The sequence below is a fragment of the Schistocerca nitens genome, chromosome 3, assembly GCF_023898315.1.
Source record: "Schistocerca nitens isolate TAMUIC-IGC-003100 chromosome 3, iqSchNite1.1, whole genome shotgun sequence".
NCBI lineage: Eukaryota > Metazoa > Arthropoda > Insecta > Orthoptera > Acrididae > Schistocerca > Schistocerca nitens.
This window is the reverse complement of record NC_064616.1, coordinates 588837287-588853363: the sequence shown is the minus strand read 5'-3', so window position 1 is coordinate 588853363 and position 16077 is coordinate 588837287. Positions and strand designations below refer to the sequence as shown.

Genomic DNA, 16077 nt, shown 5'->3' with positions numbered 1-16077 from the left:
ACATTCAAGGCAATATGACACCTTAGTGGAATAACATCTTAAAGAAGGACTTTTCTGACAGTTTTACACAGTTATATGAACACTGCGCATTCTACACAAGTGGTGGAGAATATGTAGAACAACTGAACCATCAAAACCACAACCTTAACGTTTCTCTAGTTTTTTATTATTCCAGTCTCAAAGCTGTTTGGACTGACAGGGTATATGACAACATACAAATATTTATAATTACAGAATTGTACAAAATCTCAGACTCTGAGAAGTCAGTGTAGTGTAAAATCCCACATGATTAAATCAGTGCCTCTAAACATCATGAGACTGAGCGAGGTGGCGCAGTGGTTAGCACACTGAACTCGCATTCGGGAGGACGACAGTTCAATCCCATCTCCGGCCATCCTGATTTAGGTTTTCCGTGATTTCCCTAAATTGCTTCAGGAAAATGCCGGGATGGATCCTTTGAAAGGGCACGGCCAATTTCCTTCCCCATCCTTCCCTAACCTGAGCTTGCGCTCCATCTCTAATGACCTCGTCGACGGGACGTTAAACACTGATCTCCTCCTCCTCCTCCTCTAAACATCATGACATGAAATCATAATAGATGGCCTGAATACATTCCAAGGAAATCTCCTCTCTGTAGGATGTATGCAAGTCCACAAAGTAAGTCGTCGTTGGATGCTGGTGGCAAAAAAGTTGCTGTCATTTGCTTCATACATTGTCTGATCAACAGTATCTGGACACCTATTAGTGGACACTAATTGGAATGTGTCCAAGCTCTGCCTTTGTGCTTCTGAAGTTTCATCGGGAAGTAGTTTTGTTTTCAACACCGTTTCTTTTTTCATTCTCACATGCATTATTCACACAATGAACAAAAACATGGGTCAACACTGTAAAATTATCCAGATATATTTACAAATAGAATGGATTAAATATTTAGTGTTATTCTACTTTTTTTCACAGCCACATGACACTAAGCAAACATGCAATGAAGGAACATGCGAATGGTGTACAGCTTTCTGATTGTTGAGCTACTCTCCCTTTAAATCATCAGTCTTCACAGAGAACTCATTAAATACTTTTTGACACTGTTATGGTAGTTTGTAATATGGCAAGTATAGTAAATTCCTACTTTCCCATATGCTCCAATTGTTGGTCAGGAGAAATGCTGAAACTAGATAACTATGCAAAGCATTAGGTGACCACTACTACTGACTATATCCACAACTTATTTTGACAGAATATTAAGTTACTGCATATGAGTTATCTGTCAACACACTACCATCTCATTAACGAACATAAAGTACATATCTTCTTAACTTAAATTTCCTTTAAATTTTGTTTTTAATGAATTTGTTTTTCTAATATGTATTAAACCTTTGTTTATAATTATAATCTATCATCTTATTCTGTCTGAAATAGAGTTGTAAAACTGTCATTGACTATGAAAAGTAAGTAAAGATTATGATAGTTTTCCTAGTACCCTTGGTCAGTTAAGACTTACACCACATTACTTGCACTTTCGGTGTATTGCATACCTATCGGGTGTTACCTCATTTCGATCCCTTTGATTGTGTATGCAATCAGTGTCTTACTAGATTCCCCCAGGAACTGGAAGCAGTGAACTGTCTAGAAACTGAGTGAGGTTATATAGAGGGCTGGATAACCTATGGGACATTTTTGTTATACATAGTTATCCTCTTGTCTGTTTCTTGAAAATAAACACTATTTATAGCAGAATTCAAAATGCCAGTGTTTAATTCAGGTTTTATTGAAAAATTGTTGAATTGTTACATGAAACAAAGGGCTGTTACATATAAAGAGAGAAACCAAATTTATCACGGAGTGCAAGAAAATGCAGTTCCTCAAATATCCTATCAGACATTGCTTCAATACTTTGTTGAGCTTATGTAAAACATGTTTCTGTTATTCACAAACAACTTACACACTTATCAATAATAACAGGAGACTCTTGCCTTTGATAAAGAACATTTTGCTGAGTACAAAATAACAACATTAATTATCTAGATTTTTTTATCTACCAGTGCTACAAATACTACCTGCAATCCTACAAGCTACTACATCATTTATCTACTGCACCAAAATCATCAAGCTGTAGTTTGAACATTTATACAACACAGAGTAACCATTAACTTGATTAAATGGTGCTTTGTTCATCTTGAAGTGTCCCTCATGAAATCATTTTCAAAATGAATGGTAAGCTGATGTCCTACAGTTGTATACAGTTTGTACCTGTGAATTCATATATACACAAATATAAATCATAAACAGTACTCACCATCAAATGAGTATGCAGTAATATCAAACCAGTGGAATAACATGGCCAGCAATCTGCCAAGAATCTCAACAGGTTTTGTTTCATTTGGTGTGCAAAGTCCCACTAAAAGCCATACACCATAACGTCCAAGTAATTGCCTCTCTTCAACTGGTATGTTGTCTGCTACATTCAGAACATTTAACAATGTTGCCTTTGTGTGGATATCTGAAGTTTCTCTGTTCACTTCAACACTTAAGGGTTTTGCTTCTTTCAACAAACTGGAGGAAAAAAAGTGAAGGGTAATAAATTTCTGAAATTAAGAATCCAAAAATAAAATTTGTACTCAAAGACAAATTTCACACATTTTAAGCTATAATTCACTTGAACAAAGATTTCATTTGGCTTAAAATAAAAATAGCTCATAGACCTAAACTGGAGATTCGTCCCCCAGCAGCTTCTGTGCAGGAATAGAATGAAGGAAGATTATGATTTTACATCTCACTGATGATAGGATTATTAGAGGCAATGTCAGGTAGGACAAGACATGGGAAAACAAATCAGCAGAGTCCTATTTCAAACGAACAGTTGATGAAAACCACGAGAAAATCCAAATGAGAGTGGTTGGATGGTAAACCAAGTTACTACCAAATGCTAGTGTGCTGTGATAATCACTGAGCAACTTTACCAATTTTCTGTGTTGGAACATCATTAGGTAGTTCTATATAATCCTAGGTTTCTCCAGATGAAGGAAGTTTTAATAAAAATTGTGTATGTTTGAATGAGCCCTAGGGGAAAACACTCAAACATTTTTGTGACATCCCTGTAGTCTTATTTAGTTTTATCTATGAATTCACCTATGTGGATAGAAAATCATAAAAAGTACTCACCATCAAATGCATATGCAGTGCTGCAAAATCAGTGAAATAACATAGTCAGTGATATGCCTCAAATTTCAGCATGTTTTGTTTCATCTGATGTGGCAATTTCTATTAAAAACCATACAACTTACTACATGATACAGTGAAACTACTGCCTGTACAGCACTATATATTGCTGCTCCAGTCTGCCTGTGTTACCACATGGCTAGAACAACATGGATAAGTGTTTTGACTGGACTATGGGAGCACAATGGTAATCATCAAGGTGTTTTCTAGATGACAATTTTATCTACATTGGGAAACATCAGTGAATAGGGTGGAACCTGCTGCTATGGTGTGGAGCCGTCTCAAAGTGCCTAATGGAAGATGAGACATGTCACTGTGTCATGCTCCTTCAGTTAAAATGCCTGCAATCATTACCTAATCGGAGAACTATGCAAGGGAAGTCAATCTGTTTACCATTGACAGCCAAGATGATGAAAGTTTCCACCCATCTGTGTGGTTCAGGTTAACCAGTTGTTTAACTATTACAACTACCTAACGCACTATGAATGTTGTCACATAATGTGCTACTTACAAAACCACTACATTTCTTAATGCCACAAAAATTGGAAACACTGAGTCAGGTATTTTTCCACACCATAATTACACAGTACCACTGTTAGAACTGGACTACATAGCATCTGTTAACACTTTCCTCTTTATTGAAATAATTACCAAACTATGTACTGGCCACTGGAAGAATATTCAGTGGCTACTTAGGCTAGTTCAGGGAGACTGACTCAGTGCTCCGGAAAGACCAGTCCAGAAACTTCAGAAGGAGTAACCTTCAGATCAGGAAGAGACAATTATACCAGGAGGAAGATAGGTGCCTTGCAGGAATTGCACAGATTCCAGTACATCTACAGTGACAATGGCTTAGTAGGTGTGCTAACATCACTTGTCAATAATTGTGACATCAGTAATCACATACACCTGGCTCATCAGCAAATGGATATAGCAATTAAAACTTCTCTCATCAACCAGCTTTCTCATTTTCTGTTGGGCTACTGTATCTTATCTGGAAAAAAGCTCATCTACATATCCTGCGAATACAATGGTATCTTGCTGACAGATGATATTTCATCTCTCACACCACAATCTTTGTGTGTGACTGCATCAAACAAGAATGGTGTAAAACATGAGAGCATTATTAGTGCTAGCATAGGATAATGATAGTTTCTGATAGTTCAGCCCAAAGTCAAACTAGATAAACAGGCCAAGCAGAAAAACGTGAGTGATGCAGCAAGATCACCGAAGGACCACATGCCAATAGTCTTGAGACACCAGACATACCAGAACATTTGGCATCTGGAAGACTGCCTTACATTCAGTTTAGTAACAGAATGCTGCAAACCTAAGCTGCTGAAAAAGCACTGAGAAAAAAATTGTGGTAAGCCACTGCGTAAATTTCAGAGAGACTGTGTAATTGATGAGCATGAGTCATGGAGCACATCAAATGATTTCTTCAAAAATTGTGATTTGGCCAAACAGAAAAACAATGACTTTGATCATTGTGTACTCTTGAAATTAATTAAAACAAGAATTGTAGGAGTGGAGATACTAATGAGGGATTTAATCAGGAGCCAAATTCACATTATAAACCTTATACTAAAGTCGTGATTGGTTGGTTTGGGGAAGGAGACCAGACAGCGCGGTCATCGGTCTCATCGAATTAGGGAAGGACAGGGAAGGAAGTCGGCCGTGCCCTTTGAAAGGAACCATCCCGGCATTTGCCTGGAGCGATTTAGGGAAATCACGGAAAACCTAAATCAGGATGGCCGGACACGGGATTGAACCGTCGTCCTCCCGAATTCGTGATAGATGTCGGAGCATAAACTATTATGCCTGTCTTATGTTCAGCACCATCTAACAACATAACAAGGAAATCTCTCAGTGCACAGTGAAGGTGTGAAGGTGTAATATGCAACACCAGTTTCAGGAATATATCTTCAGACTTATAGAAACAAGCAAGCTTACTGGCAACATAAACTTAATCACACTCTATTTTTGGATGGAACCATGGGTTGATACATACAGATAAGAGGCAACAGCTGTAACTATGGCAGAAAAGAGTGCCATTATTTCCGCCCTGTGTAGAAGCATCCTATAGGCCACCACAGAGAATAACATGCTATGAGTTCATTCATGCAGTGTAAGCAATGTAGCAATGTGGAAGAACAAATCATGCTACTAATAAAAGCCACTTTGAAACTCATGTATGTCAGGTGCAGCGAGCAGGAATAAATGAACTTGAGCAGACAGCTGAGAGTCTTGAGGAAATATGTACTGGATAATTCCAGAGAACTGCAGGGAAAAGGCATACAAATAGTAGTATGTGACCAATGTCAGTCTGCTGAACATGTAACTGACATAGATATACTACACAGATAGTAGATAGTTTGCATACAGGCTGTTGAAACCCAAATGAGTGAGAACCAGATCAGCAGTTTCAGCAGCCAGCCAATTCAACTCTCAAATATATATTACTATAACTGTACGTTGCATACCAAAATGACTATATGGAGCTAAGCTGCCCACACAGTGAAAATTGGACTTCAGAATTACTTCTGAACAATGGAGTGAGTTAATATTAAAAGTCATTACCACTCTCAAAATTAAATATGAATCATGGCTGCCAACTATTATGGACTATCCACAATTATTACAGATTTATTGCCTTATTTACAGTGTTAAGGGGGTTTATTAAAAATTATGGAAATAGACATTTTACAATTTGATGTATTACGAAAATCAAACAAGTACTGTTTACATTACTCTAATCATACGCTACTAAAATGTTTTAAAGACTGTAATGAGTTGCTTCCCGAGTATGCGGTGAACTTGTCTACAAATTATTTTGTCACCATGTCTTGCTAAAGGCACGTTTACACTGAGTTTAAAACATGTCCTGCAACATTGGTCATGGCTAGTACTGGATTACTAATGTTTGCGTGTTGTCAACATCTTGGCAACACAAAACCAGTGTTCCATGGCTGTATCAGTACAGGAGAAAGGAACAATGGCCTACAATCACCATACATTACTATGCAGTGGTAGTGTTTGTTTTTGCTCTGCCTGTAGTGTTGCAATTTGTCTTTATGTGTGTTCATTTGTGAAACAGAATGGACAAGAAGCAAAATTTATGAATTCGCCACATTCTGTGAGGCAGTGAAGTGCCTCTGGAATGTCTGGAGTCATAGTTATCAAAATATTACACAAAAGCAGAACGCGCTACAAAAAATTGCTCTGATGCTTGGCACCAGAAGCAATGACATAGATTAAAAAAAAAGTCATTTCCCAATTCCACAACAGCAACAACAACAAAAACACTGACAAGATTTGTTATCTGATTTTTGGAAAGTTTGTCATCAACAAGTTATATGAGCTGCCACCATAAAAAAGGGCAGTGAAACAAAAATTTAAAAAAATACAAAAAGGCGATGCTTTCTATGGGGCAGAAATGAATGTATGAAGAAAGCAGCAGTCACTAGTAAATGCGGACCTGCAGAGGGTCATCAACTGCAGATTCGCCCATCACTTCATTCAAAATGTGAGTGATGTTGAGGCTGACGTAATTTTCCTTATTGAAAATGATATTTTGGATTAATTTTAATACAAAAATAAAAATAAATATATGAACAATTACATATACCATCTTTATTTAGGGTCAGAAAATGTTTAAAATATAGTGTTTAAAGGCCTAAATCAGGCTTCTAATTTTTAAAACTTTCTGGTAGCGGTAGGTGAGGGGAGGTGGAAGGTGCCCCCCCTTCTGGGTGCTCCTCCCCTTCTGGGTGCCCCCCGCCCTCCTCCACATTTGTTGTGTCATTAATGAGAGATTCTCCTCAAGGCAGGTAGCTCTAACGAATTAAAACACAACTATGTACCTGTTCTACGCCAGCTACAGATACACTTGTATTGGCACAACACCCGGGATTCCCAGAACATGTTTTTCTACTGTCCGCATGAAGACCAATAGCTTAGTGAGACTTGGCAGAACTCAAGTCAGCATGTTCTTTGTGGGCTGCTATCAGTTCAGTTTAATGACATGCAGTATTTAAATACCTAAGCATATTTTAAATATGTAAACAAATTATTTTATGAAAACTATAAAACTGATGACTTGCTATTGGATGAAGGAATGTTATGAATTGCCTAATGCTTCGAACTATTTACAGAAAGAATAAACGAAGTAGCAGTATCAACACAGATGAAGTAATGAATATTATAACATGTTACATGAGAAAATCTCACCTTCGTACACACATAAATACATTATATATCTACTACTACTACTACTACTACTACTACTACTATTACTATTATTATTATTATTATTATTATTTCTTTCTTTTCTTTCTCAGACGGTATGTCTGGTTAAAACTGGAAAGTGACGCGGACCTTGATCAAGCATGACTTCCTTTTAACTGTACGGTATATGTTACATTGCATTTAGGAACGTTTGCGTAATTGAACATGTATCAATAATTACAGATTTCTGTAGTTGCATATATATGTTTGGATGTAGCTGTATTGCGTTGATGTACTGGTCGATATTGTGTGGTATGACTCCTGTAGTTGATAGTATAATTGGTATAATGTCAACTTTATCCTGATGCCAAATGTCCTTGACTTCCTCAGCCAGTTGGATGTATTTTTAAATTTTTTCTCCTGTTTTCTTCTGTATATTGGTGAGTATGATGTCAGGTTAGTTATGTGGTGTTGTTTTATCTGTTATAATGGTTCTGTTCCAGTATAATTTGTATTCATCATTCTCCAGTACATTTTGTGGTGCATACTTGTATGTGGGAATTGTTTTATTAGCTTATGTTGTATGGCAAGTTGTTGATGTATTATTTTTGCTACATTGTCATGTCTTCTGGTGTATTCTGTATTTGCTAGTATTGTACATCTGCTCGTGATGTGATCTACTGTTTCTATTTATTGTTTGCAAAGTCTGCATTTATCTGTTGTGGTATTGGGATCTTTAATAATATGCTTGCTGTAATATCTGGTGTTTATTGTTTGATCCTGTATTGCAATCATGAATCCTTCCGTCTCACTGTATATATTGCCTTTTCTTAGCCATGTGTTGGATGCATCTTGATCGATGTGTGGCTGTGTTAGATGATACGGGTGCTTGCCATGTAGTGTTTTCTTTTACCAATTTACTTTCTTTGTATCTGTTGATGTTATGTGATCTAAAGGGTTGTAGAACTAGTTATGAAATTGCAATGGTGTAGCCAATGTATTTATATGAGTGATTGCTTTGTGTATTTTGCTAGTTTCTGCTCGTTCTATAAAGAATTTTCTTAAATTGTCTACCTGTCCATAATGTAGGTTTTTTTATGTCAATAAATCCCCTTCCTCCTTCCTTTCTGCTTAATGTGAATCTTTCTGTTGTTGAATGTATGTGATGTATGCTATATTTGTGGCATTGTGATCGTGTAAGTGTATTGAGTGCTTCTAGGTCTGTGTTACTCCTTTTCCCTACTCCAAATGAGTAGGAATTAATATTGGTATAGCATAAGTATTTATAGCTTTTGTCTTTTTTCTTGCTGTCAATTCTGTTTTCAGTATTTTTGTTAGTCTTTGTCTATATTTTTCTTTTAGTTCTTCTTTAATATTTGTATTATCTATTCCTATTTTTTGTCTGTATCCTAGATATTTATAGGCATCTGTTTTTTCCATCGCTTCTATGCAGTCACTGTGGTTAACCAATATGTAATCTTCTTGTTTAGTGTATTTTCCCTTGACTATGCTATTTTTCTTACATTTGTCTGTTCCAAAAGCCATATTTATATCAATGCTGAATACTTCTGTTATCTTTAGTAATTGGTTGAGTTGTTGATTTGTTGCTGCCAGTAGTTTTAGATCATCCATGTATAGCAAATGTGTGATTTTGTGTTGGTATGTTCCAGTAATATTATAGCCATAATTTGTATTATTTAGCATGTTGGATAGTGGGTTCAGAGCAAGGCAGAACCAGAAAGGACTTAATGAGTCTCCTTGGTATATTCCACGCTTAATCTGTATTGGCTGTGATGTGATATTATTTGAATTTGTTTGGATATTAAGTGTGGTTTTCCAATTTTTCATTACTATGTTTAGGAACTGTATCAATTTAGGATCTACTTTGTATATTTTCAATATCTGTAGTAACCATGAGTGGGGTACGCTATCAAAAGCTTTTTGGTAGTCAATATATGCGTAGTGCAGCGACCTTTGTTTAGTTTTAGCTTGATATGTCACTTCTGCATCTATTATTAGTTGCTCTTTACATCCTCATGCTCCTTTGCAGCAGCCTTTTTGTTCTTCATTTATAATTTTGTTCTGTGTTGTATGTGTCATTAATTTCTGTGTAATGACTGAAGTTAATATTTTGTATATTGTTGGTAGGCATGTTATGGGGCGATATTTTGCTGGGTTTGCTGTGTCTGCTTGATCTTTAGGTTTCAGATAAGTTATTCCTTGTGTAAGTGTATCAGGGACTGTGTATGGGTCTGCAATGTAACTGTTAAATAATTTAGTTAAATGTGAATGTGTTGAGGTGAACTTCTTTAGACAGAAATTTGCTATTTTATCTTTTCCAGGGGCTTTCCAATTGTGCGTAGAATTAATTGCTCGGGTGACTTCATGTTGTTAAATTATCACTTCAGGAATTTGTGGTATCATCTTGTATGTGTCTGTTTCTGCTTGTATCCACCACGCATGTCTGTTATGTTTGGTGGATTGTCTATTTTAATGTGTGTGTTATCTATTGTCTGGTAAAATTTCTTTTGGTTTGTGTTGAATGTTTGGTTTTGTTTCCTTCTATTTTCACTTTTTTTGTATTTTCTAAGTCGTTTAGCTAATGCTTGTAATTTCTGCTTCTTCTCATATAATTGCTCTATCGCTTCTTGTTGTGAGATTCTACCTAACCTTTTTCGTTTTTTGTCTGATATTTCATTTCTTATAAATTGTGTTAGCTGTCCGATGTCTTTTCTCAGTTTCTCTATTCTGATCTGTAACCTGTGTTGCCATGCTGGTTTTGTGGGTTTCTTCTGTTTGTTGGTTGGTTCTGATCTCTGCCTAGTGGGTATATTTAGTGTAGTGAGTGCTCCTATATAAACCAGTAGTTGTAACACTTCCATAGTTGTATTTTCATTTATTTTGTTGTGTATGATTGTGTTGATAGTTGTTACTGTTGTTTCAACTTGTGGGTTATTTGGTGGTCTATGCAAGAATGGTCTAATGTCTTTATTTGTGTCTTTGTATTCTATATATGTCAGCTGAAATTTTTCTTCTATATCTAACATGTGTGTCACTTCGTGTTCTATTTGTGCTTGTTCTGGTGGCTGTCTAAAGATTTCATTTTCCTCTGATTGTTTAATTGATGCGTGTTGTTCTTTGTTTGTTTGCTCTGGGATGTTCGAGTCCATTACTGTATTTTCTTCTTCTTCTTCTTCTTCTTCTTCTTCTGATTACACATTATTTTTTTCCCGTATTTGTTTTGCTTGTTGTTTGATGTTTTCTAATTCTGACTGGGGTATCCTGTTATTTTTTATTATTACACGGATCTGATCAGCTAGTCATTGTTCTGTTAAAAATTTTAATTCTGGGTATCTGGTAATAAATGTTGTGTATACTTGTGATCTGTATCCAGTTGTGTTGGTTCCTAGGTTTGTTGCTTGGTAATAACAGAACATGAGGTGACGGTTAACTTCATCTGACCATCTCATCCTCTGTCTTTGTTTTTCTTCTAGGGTGGTTGCAGGAAGCATATCTTGCAAATCACCTCTATTTGGATTTAAATCATTTTCCGTGTGGCTAGCAGTGTTGTTACCATTGTGGACGGGCATAGGGTTCAAGCGTCGTCCCCGAGCATGACAGGGCTTGTCCGAGGCTTCATTAGTTCTGTCCTGAACCAACTAATCACACTAAAAGGGGGCTTAGCCCTTTTAGTGTTTTGTTCTTTTTGTCGCCTTTTACGACTGGCAGAACATACCTGAGGCTTATTCTTTTCCCGGGCCTCCACGGGTTTTATTATTATTATTATTATTATTATTCTTTACTTTCTCAGACGTTAAGTCTGGTTAAAAAATGAAAAATGACGCGGACCTTGATCAGGCGTCACTTCATTTTAACTGTATGGTATGTGTTATATTGCATTTAGGAACTTTCGGGTAATTGAACATGTATCAATAATTACTGATTTCTGTAGTTGTATATATATGTTTGGATGTAGCTCTATTGCATTGATGTACTGGTGGATATTGTGTGGTATTATTATTATTATTATTATTATTATTATTATTATTATTGCTGGTATATAAGCACTGCCGTGTAGGCAAGGGATTAGTGGGCATTCGTGTCTTTGCGATTGTGTGCAGTAAGTGAAGAAACATGAACTATGGCGATGTTATTCCCAATTGTGTAGAAACAGGACCAATATGCTGTTATTCTTTTCTTGGCTGCCAAAGGAAAAACACCGATAGACACCCATCAGAGAATGAGGAATGTGTATGGGGCAGCATGTCAGTCAAAAACCACTGTTGTGGAGTGGTGTGCCAAGAGATGATGCAGCTTCATGGTAATGCAATCCCCAAATCTCAAATGTCATGATGCAGAAGTTATGTCAATACAAGAGGGAAACACTTGAGCATCCCCCCTAACGCCCTGATCTGTCCCCATGTGATTATCACGACTTCTGTCCCTTAAAAAAGGCCATTAAGCATTGACAATTCCTGTCGGAAGATGACATGCAGCAGGTAGTTATGGATCTCTTCATGCAACAGGACAAGGTGTGTTAATGAACGGCTATCTTCTAGTTTTGTGGTATTGGTGGGATGATTGTCTCAATGCTCTTGGTGATTTTGCCTGATTGGCATACCGATTGTGGAGTGTACGGACTTCAAATGGAAATCTTTTGAACATCCCCTTATAATTATTAATGAGTACTATTATTTCAAATGGCATTACATAAAATCAAATCTTGTTTCACTGTGAGATAAAAAGTACTGGATCTGTAAAACCCGGGTCTGGCGTAAGAGGGGAGTTGGTGCTCCAAATCTTATCTGGTTAAGTACATAGAGAGAACCAAGTAGCATTTACTGCCTTGGTCAAAATTTGAACATCCTTGGAAGAAGATGCACATTAATTATGCTAGACCATTCACAATGCCAGTGTGGCTGGTAGTGCTGGATGCTCTCTCTCTCCCACTTCTCACATGTGTCCTGGATAATAAGGTCCACATGTGTCATTCTGGGTCTTGACCAACATCTTTGACACTGGGGTTACTTCTCAGAATAGTGATAGATAATGATCCACAGTTTGTCACATTTGAGTTTATTCTACATACCATGAAACTAGTGGTTGATAGCTGTGATAAAATATATTTGCTTTTCAGCTAGTAATAGTGTTCCATAGATTTTGAGTTTGTTTTTGAATACAGTCAGAGAGAGTCCCTTTAGTCAGCTGTAGTGCCAGTAGTGCTAGTGTTTGTTTTGAATACAGTCCAGAGACAGTTAGTGCTTATTTTCATTATTTCCAACAAGAAGTGTCTAGTAATCACAGTTTAGTCAGCTATTAGCTGCCTTTAGTGAATTAGCAGTCTAGTTAAATGTTGATTAACTCTCTACAGTAAATTGATTTCTTAGGATGGATAAGATGTGTGACTGCTATGTATGGACGCAGGAGGAGCAGGCCACTGTTCGCGAACAGCTGAATGTGTTGACGGCCGCGAACAGTCGTCTTCAGGCTGCTGCCTCGGAGTGTCGCGGCAGTGCGGAGTCTGGTGCGTCGCATAGTACACCCCAGGTGTTACAAGCTTCACCAACATCCCCTGCTGTCGAGACATCTTCGCGGGTACCGGGCGCGGTTGGGCCACCCTCTCCCCAAGGGAAGTGGCGCATTCAGTGGCGTTGGCGGCACACGAGGCGGAGGGTCAATGTGGTGGCTGGCCGTGTGGCATCGCCCGCTGTGCCTGTGCGTGGACATGTGGCCACTCCTTCAGCAAGGTCTGAGCAGGCACATGGGGGGAGGGGTTTATTAGTGATTGGGAGCTCCAACGTTGGGCGGGTGATGAAGCCCCTTAGGGAAATAGAGGAAAGGTCGGGGAAAAAGGCCAGTGTTCACTCTGTCTGCCACATCTGAGATGTAGAGGAGGCCCTGCCGGCAGCGATAGAGAGCACTGGGTGCACCTGACTGCAAATTGTTGCTCATGTTGGCACTAATGACTCCTGTTTTCTGGGTTCAGAGGTCATCCTCAGTTCATACAGGTGGTTTGCGCAGTTGGTGAAGGTGGAAAGCCTCACTCGCAGGGTGGAATCTGAGCTAACTATTTGTAGTATCGTTCCCAGAACCGATCGCGGTCCTCTGGTTAGGAGCTGAGTGGAAGGCTTAAACCAAAGGCTTGGATGATTCTGTGGAGATGTGCGGTGCAAATTTCTCGAACTTTGCTATCGGGTGGAGAAATGTAGGGTCCCCCTGAATATGTCAGGAGTGCACTACACGCAGGAAGTGGCTACAAGGGTAGCAGAGTACATGTGGAGTGCCCATATGGGTCTTTTAGGTTAGAGAATTCCCTCCCTAGGCCCAACAAGATGCCTCCTGAGACGTGACAAGGTAGTAGTAGGCAAAACGCAACAGGGAATAACAATATTAATGTGGTAATAGTAAACTGCAGGAGCATCTATAGAAAGTCACAATGCCCACATAGTACTAGGGACAGAAAGTTGGCTGAAACCAGATGCAAACAGTAATGAAATTCTAAACTCAGATTGGAATGTATACCGCAGAGACAGGCTGGACAGTGAAAGGGGAGGCGTGTTTATAGTGATAAGAAGTGTAACAATATCGAAGAAAATTGACAGAGATCCGAAATGTGAAATAATTTGGGTGAAGGTCATGGTTAAAGCAGGCTCAAACATGGTAATTGGATGTCTCTATAGGCCCCCTGGCTCAGCAGCTGTTGTGGCAGAGCACCTGAAGGAAAATTTGGAAAATATTTTGAGTAGATTTCCCGACCATGTTATAGTTCTGGGTGGAGATTTTAATTTGCCGGATATAGACTGGGAGACTCAAACGTTTATAACGGCTGGCAGGGCCAAAGAATCCAGTGAAATTTTTTTTAAGTGCATTATCTGAAAACTACCATGAGGAGTTAAACAGAGAACCGACTTGTGGTGATAACATATTAGACATTCTGGTGACAAACATAACCGAACTATTGGAATCAGCGATCATAAAGCGGTTGCTGCATCAATGATTTCAGCCGTAAATAGAAATTTTAAAAAAGGTAGGAAGATTTTTCTGTTTAGCAAAAGTGATAAAAAGCAGATTTCAGAGTACTTCATGGCACAACACAAAAGTTTTGTCTCAAGTACAGATAGTGTTGAGAATCAGTGGACAAAGTTCAAAACCATCGAACAATATGCATTAGATTAGTATGTGCCAAGCAAGATCGTAAGAGATGGAAAAGGGCCACCGTGGTACAACAAAAGAGTTAGAAAACTGCTGCGGAAGCAAGGGGAACTTCACAGAAAACATAAACATAGCCAAAGCCTTGCAGACAAACAAAAATTACGCGAAGCGAAATGTAGTGTGAGGAGTGCTATGCGAGAGGCGTTCAATGAATTCAAAAGTAAAGTTCTATATACTGACTAGGCAGAAAATCCTAATAAATTTTGGTCTTATGTCAAAGTGGTAGGTGGATCAAAACAAAATGTCCAGACACTCTTGACCAAAATGGTACTGAAACAGAGGATGACAGACTAAAGACCGAGATACTAAATGTCTTTTTCCAAAGCTGTTTCACAGAGGAAGACCGCACTGTAGTTCCTTCTCTTGATTGTCACACAGATGACAAAATGGTAGATATCGAAATAGATGACAGAGGGACAGAGAAACAATTAAAATCGCTCAAAAGAGGAAAGACCGTTGGACCTGATGGGATACCAGTTCGATTTTACACAGAGTATGCGAAGGAACTTGCCCCCCTTCTTGCAGTGGTGTACCATAGTTCTCTAGAAGAGCATAGCGTTCCAAAGGATTGGAAAAGGGCACAGGTCATCCCTGTTTTCAAGAAAGGATGTCAAACAGATGTGCAGAACTATAGACCTATATCTCTAATGTCGATCAGTTGTAGAATTTGGGAACACGTATTATGTTCGAGTATAATGACTTTTCTGGAGACTAGAAATCTACTCTGTAGGAATCAGCATGGGTTTCAAAAAAGACGCTAGTGTGAAACCCAGCTTGTACTATTCGTCCACGAGACTCAGAGAGCCATAGACATGGGTTCCCAGGTAGATGCCGTGTTTCTTGACTTCCGAAAGCCGTTCGATACAGTTCCCCACAGTCGTTTAATGAACAAAGTAAGAGCATATGGACTATAAGACCAATTGTGTGATTGGATTGAAGAGTTCCTAGATAACAGAACACAGCATGTCATTCTCAATGGAGAGAAGTCTTCCGAAGTAAAAGTGATTTCAGGTGTGCCGCAGGGGAGTGTCGTAGGACCGTCGCTATTCACAATATACATAAACGACCTTGTGGATAACATCGGAAGTTCACTGAGGCTTTTTGCGGATGATGCTGTGGTATATTGAGAGGTTATAACAATGGAAAATTGTACTGAAATGCAGGAGGATCTGCAACGTATTGCCACATGGTGCAGGGAATGGCAACTGAATCTCAATGTAGACAAGTTTAATGTGCTGCGAATACATAGAAAGGAAGATCCCTTATCATTTATCTACAATATAGCAGGTCAGCAACTGGAAGCAGTTAATTCCATAAATTATCTGGGAGTACGCATTAGGAGTGATTTAAAATGGAATGATCATATAAAGCTGATCGTCGGTAAAGCAGATGCCAGACTGAGATTCACTGGAAGAATCCTAA

General features: G+C 38.4%; 1 protein-coding gene across 1 annotated transcript in view; it reads right to left on the bottom strand.

Annotated features, from left to right (window-relative positions):
* LOC126248502 (protein unc-79 homolog) overlaps positions 1-16077 on the bottom strand; it is an 875350-nt gene that overhangs the window by 792149 nt on the left and 67124 nt on the right. Inside the window, exon 9 of the mRNA XM_049949540.1 lies at positions 2294-2550. Within this exon, the coding sequence (XP_049805497.1) occupies positions 2294-2550 (257 nt within the window). The remainder of the gene's footprint in view (positions 1-2293; positions 2551-16077) is intronic.